The sequence below is a fragment of the Macrobrachium rosenbergii genome, chromosome 9 (genome assembly GCF_040412425.1).
Source record: "Macrobrachium rosenbergii isolate ZJJX-2024 chromosome 9, ASM4041242v1, whole genome shotgun sequence".
Taxonomy (NCBI): Eukaryota; Metazoa; Arthropoda; class Malacostraca; order Decapoda; family Palaemonidae; genus Macrobrachium; species Macrobrachium rosenbergii.
In genome coordinates, this window is record NC_089749.1 from 53767608 (window position 1) to 53773607 (window position 6000).

General features: G+C 40.9%; 1 protein-coding gene across 2 annotated transcripts in view; it reads left to right on the forward strand.

The window, feature by feature from the left end:
• Window positions 1-6000, forward strand: part of LOC136841812 (uncharacterized) — a 35164-nt gene that overhangs the window by 21887 nt on the left and 7277 nt on the right. For both annotated transcript variants that reach the window (XM_067109119.1, XM_067109120.1), the window contains one exon: window positions 5870-5917. In XM_067109119.1, the coding sequence (XP_066965220.1) occupies window positions 5870-5917 (48 nt within the window). The remainder of the gene's footprint in view (window positions 1-5869; window positions 5918-6000) is intronic.

The following is a 6000-nucleotide window of genomic DNA, read 5'->3' on the forward strand; positions in this document are numbered from 1 at the left end:
ATGTATTGATGGCCATAGTAAGTGTAATGCCACTTTTACTACAGAGAATAAAAGGAAAATTTGTGGGCATGTAGCCGATGGCACATAGACCAATCAGAGGGCTGTCTCAGTCTTACATGCAACTATGGAACTGCTGTCAATGGATTATGTAGAAAGTATATTTACGAAAGGGATAACAAATTATATTACTGTGATGATTAAATATAAGGCTGCTGTAGCATTTCTATGAAAATGAAGGGTATAGTAGGAAGGCACCATAAGATACATAACAAAGAAAAAAATAAATGATAGCTGAAAAAGACATACAGTAGAAAAAGACGTACAGTATATGAGGCGATCCACACGATATTCATTTGTTTTGGGGGGAGTTCATGTAGATTACCTTGCTGGACAAAAGGATACACAAGTCATAAATTTTCTCTCTCTCTCTCTCTCTCTCTCTCTCTCTCTCTCTCTCTCTCTGTTGTAAGGAGAATATTCTAGCATAGACTATATTCATTAAGGTCTCGATTACTTTGTTAAAACAAATGACTAAATTTCAGTTAACAATAGTAGGCAGAAATAATTCTTTACACTAGTATGTTATGAATAGGTCAGTGTTTATTCTGCAACATTAGGTCACCACATGAAAGGTTTTCGAAGACACTGCAAGCACCATAACAGCAACAACAAAAACAAGAATAACCACAGTAAAACAGCATAATGTAAGATAGGCCAATACTCCAAACATCATAAACTGTAAATTCAACAAAAAGACATAGGACATTATAGGTCTGCATCATTTTTCATGATCCTATTATTTCGAAAGGACATTACTATTATTTCGAAAGGAGATAATGTCCTTAAGAAAATTCTCAGCAAATTATATCAAGTATGACTCGTATAGACTATCTTACTGTCAAACATAGGCATATTCTGGTTTTGTCGAGTGCAGTCACTGCTTGTCATCCCATTGAATGTGTAAACAGTTGCAGGGAAGTTGATTTTATGACTATCAAAATGTAGTAAATTTCCTAAAATCAATATGAAATAGTACCAGTCTGCATAGCTCTGAGACAATCTAGGTGTTTGTTTAAATTTAGAATGGTGAACATGCTTGACAATATTATAGAGGGATGAATAAATTTGTTTTTATTTAGCATTTCCCAACGTTTTGAGAGAGAGAGAGAGAGTGTAATTGTCGTTAGTGAGTGCTTCGGTTGTTGGAAGAGGGATGAGGTCGTTAGTTTGTTTTGGTGCTGTCTGTCTGTGGAATATGTGTGAGGATTTTTTTTGAAGGAGTTTTTTTGAGTCTTGAGCTGAGTTCTGTGCAAGGCGGATATTGATGGTAGATTGTTGTATGTTTCCGTGAGTCGTGTTTTTCTGTTGGATGTTATTGTTGTCTGTGCATGTGTCTCTTTCTTTTTGCTGGTTTTTTTGGTTGGAAGTCTGTTTTCCGGGTTTGTTTGTGTAATTTTGTCTACTGTGTTGGCGACCGTGGACATCCTCAACCATCTCCAGCAACCGAGATCATAGTGAGTATTGTATGTGGTTATATGTTCAGTGTATCTGTGTTGTGTATTGTTTTTGTGTTTTAAAATCCCGCCACATAATATTTGGCGCCCAACGTAGGAGCAGCTGGTATTTCAGCTGCAATTGAGGTTGGTGGCTGGTAGTGTGACTGAAGAGAAGGATGGAAGAGGAACTGGTGAGGTTGCGAGAGGAGAATGGTGGTTGAGGGGTGAGAATGAGAGATTGAGGAGTCAGTTGGAGGAGATGGGGGAATGCTAAGAAGTGCAAAAGAAGAAATGAAAGGGGAGATGAAAGAGTCAGAAGAGAGAATGGAAGACAGGAAGAGAGGTGGATAAAAAGTTGGAGGAATGATGAAAAGTGTGGAAGAAATGATGAAAGGTATGTTCAAGGGTGTTTTTTGGAGAAGGGGCTGTTGGAGGCAGGTTCTCTGGAACGTGTGAAGGGGCAAGAGAGAAAGAAAAGGAGGAAGAAGTGAATGGAAGCGTGAGTGATGAAAGTGATATGGGAATAGGAAGTAAGAAACGAGGGAATGAGAGGCAGGGTAAGGAAAAGGGAATGAAAAGCAAGGGAAGGAACAGAGGGGAAAGTAAGGATAAGTCAGGGAAGAAAAAGGGAAGAAGGGAAAGGAAAGGAAACTGGTAAGAAGGGTAAGGAAGTGGGAAGGCAGGAAAGAAGGGAGAGGGTGAAGGCAGTAGTGATAGTGAGGTGGATGGAGGTGAGTGGATAAAAGTGGATAAAAAGAGGGGGAAGAAGAGTGTAATGAGTAAGATGAATGTAAGTGCAGAAGTGGACTCTTTGTATTCGGAAGAGGGTATGAAAGGACAGAGCGAAAGTAGCGAAAGTGAGAGTGAAAGTGAGAAAGAAGTGAGAAAGGCTATGTATGTGAGGAGGTACCCTGGTGTGAAAAGTATAATGAGTATGGAAGTAGGGATGTGCATGATTTCTTTAGGAGTATGAAAGGTTTGTCAGGATAAGTATGGGGAAAGTAAGAGAGTGTGGGCACGAGAATTAGGAGAGTATTTGACTGGGTTTTTACTTGATATGTATAGGGTTATTATGGTGTGTGGGGATGTTGAGTATGACAAGGTGAAAGCTAGACTAGTTGAGCAAGCGAGGCGTATGAAAGCGAGTGTTAAGTATAAGAGGAAGAATGAATTTGATGAGGCAAGAATGAAAGCTGGGGAAACCTTGTCACTGTATGCTTGTAGGCTGGAGACGTTGGCAAGGAAGAAGTTTGGGGATGATGGGATAGATGAATGTAAGGAGTTAGTACGGAAGTTGTTAGGGACAGTGCCAGATGGAGTTAGAGAATTTGTGAACTTGAAGCGGAAGGAGAAGAAAAGATGGACGAATGAAAGGTTGACTTGGGGAGAAATCTTGGAAATTGTAGAAGATTATGAGCTTGACAGGGTTATAAAGAGAGCAGAAGTGTAAGTGTAAGGGCTGGGGTAGATGAGAGAGTGCCAGAGTTTGGAAGCTTTAGGGATGCAGTGTTGAGGGGCCCAATGAGAATGGCCGATAATGTAATAGATAGGAGTGTAAGAGCAAGTAATGTGGAGGTGCCAGTGAGGATGAATGATGGGTTTGTAAGGGAACAACGGGTTGGACGGGTTAGGGATAGTAGTGTACAAAGGGAAGGTCGATGAGTGGAAGTCGAGCGAAGTGTTTTAGATGTGGAAAGGAAGGACATACAAAGAATGAGTGTAGGTGGGCTTTAGGAGCGTGTTTTTCCGGTGTGGGCAACCGGGACATTTGGTAAGGAGTGTACGAAAGATAGGGGTTAAATGCTACAGGTGCGGACAGGTGGGTCAAATTGCTAATGGTTGTAGGGGTACCAGTGAATGTAATATGTGGCAACTGTGGTAAGAATGGGCATTATGCAAGAATGTGTTCAGAACCGAGAGCGAAGTGTGACGAATGTGGAATGGAAGGGCATGTATCAAGTGTATGTACGAAAGAGGGTGACTGTGACAGCGAATTCAGGAAACTGAGTGTGAAGGGGGTTCAAATGGGTGGATCCTCCAGGATGCAAGCGGTGCGTGTGATGCATGTACGTGAGAGGTTGTTGCATGAGGATCAGCAATTTGTTTTGATAGAGTATGGTAGAGACGTAAGAAAGGGAAGAACGTAAGTAAACTGAGTGGTCGTAAGTTGTGTGATAGGTGTGAGTGCCAAAGTGGAAATGAATGATAAAGCGTGTAATACGGATGAATGGGATGGTATGAATAGAACGCATAGCATATGCGGGTTTGATATAACTGAGTTGACTGAACGTGTAGGGGTTGGTGGCGGTTGGAGGTGAGCGAAAGTGTAAGAGTAAGAGAGCGTAGCAGTGATAGACGAGTGATTGAAAGCATGAATGAATCGTTGCAAGAATTGGAAAGGTCAATGAGCGAATGGGATGGGTTAGTTGAAGAATTGGGGGGGTATTTGGGAACGAGTTAGAGGGTATAGATGAGATTGTGGATGAAATTGAGAGTGGTAATAGTGAAGAAGATAGCGTGAATCTGAGAGAATGGAGGAGATGATGTGAGTTTGAATGTTGCTAGGAGAGAGTGATTCTGAGAGAATGATTGCGTGCAACGCGATCTAGAGGACCTGCTAGTGAGCATCCGTGGGTGTTGCGTAAGGCGATTTGAAAAAGGTGTGAAAGGTGTTGGTTGGGAAATGCTAAAAGGGGAGAAATATAGAGGATGAATAAATTTGTTTTTATTTAGCATTTCCCAACGTTTTGAGAGAGAGAGAGAGAGTGTAATTGTCGTAAGTGAGTGCTTGGTTGTTGGAAGAGGGATGAGGTCGTTAGTTTGTTTTACGGCGCTGTCTGTCTGTGGAATATGTGTGAGGATTTTTTCGGTTTTGAAGGAGTTTTTTTAGTCTTGAGCTGAGTTCGGTGCAAGGCGGATATTGGTGGTAGATTGTTGTATGTTCCGTGAGTCAGTGTTTTCTGTTGGATGTTATTGTTGTCTGTGCATGTGTCTCTTTCTTTTGCTGGTTTTTTTTTTTGGTTGGAAGTCTGTTTTCCGGGTTTGTTTGTGTAATTTTGTCTACTGTGTTGGCGACCGTGGACATCCTCAACCATCTCCCAGCAACCGAGGATCATAGTGAGTATTATGTGGTTATATGTTCAGTGTATCTGTGTTGTGTATTGTTTTTTTGTGTTTTAAAATCCCGCCACAATATCAGATGGTAATTATCATTGTCCCGTAATTCAAGTGCACTGATTCAAATGCAGATATTCCCCATGGCATCTTCATGGTCAGGCAAACATCACAAAAGCAGCATTGCGGAACACACACACACACACACACACACACACACACACACACACACACACACACACACACACACACACACACACACACACACACTCTCTCTCTCTCTCTCTCTCTCTCTCTCTCTCTCTCTCTCTCTCTCTCTCTCTCTCTCTCTGGAGCTGTGTATTATGATTGTATTTCAGGGGATAATTTAACATTTCCGTATGGTAATCAGCAGAACTTATTTTAGGTCGGTAAAACAATCATTACTAAGTTAATGAAGATGGAAAGAACCACAATTTAACCAACTTTCCAAAACCATTGCCATCTAATCAGCTTCAAGGAATGGTCGTGATGTAAGCAGTGGCTGGGACTTAGCTGCAAAGAGCCATAGATTTTGCTGTACCCCTCCCCTCTTCCCTAATCCCAAGCTCATTGGATAGTGAGGTCATAATTTACCAGTGAAATCTGTCCTATCATGCCATGAGACCACCACACTATGAAGTCCAGGCAAAACCAACTGAGGTACCATACTGTTGTTTCAACTGTAGAGTGGTACAAAGAAAGGTAGCACAATCAATTACATAGGGATGCCTGAACAAGGTATTTAGCAATCCTCACAGATATTTCCTCAAACTCAGTATGACTGTAAACACCTAGTAAATGAAGATACTGTACTGCATACTACCAGGTGATATTTCCTTGCTAGGTTGTAGACAAGAGTTATGAAAATGCAGCTCAGTGCATGGTGTCGTAATTCATTTCTGGGCTTGACTATTAAGGAAGACTCGTCGCTGTCATACCCACCCCTATGAACCTGTGGCTCAGCTATTAAAGCCCAGTGCTTAACTTTTGTTCTTGTTTAGAGTATTGCTCTTGCACAGTATGTGGGATGCTTATCTTTGTTTTTTCTGAGCAGAATTGATCCCATGGCAGTTCATTTTATCAGTGAACCACATTCTTACCTCATATATCAACTCCTCTTCACCATAAGTTGACCTTTCTGTTTCTTCTATAAGGACTATACTGTATGTCATTATTTTGGTTCATCAAGGATTTTAATTTTTATCTATATTAGATTTTAAATTTAATTTCTTTATTAGGAGTTCCATGAGGGTCGCCGTCCTGAGAAACCTTACCTTCAAATTTTGGTAAGCATTTATGAACTGGTTAGATTTTTGCAACATTACTGGTGTTACATGATGATGAAGGTAATTACTTATGCAGTTTAGAA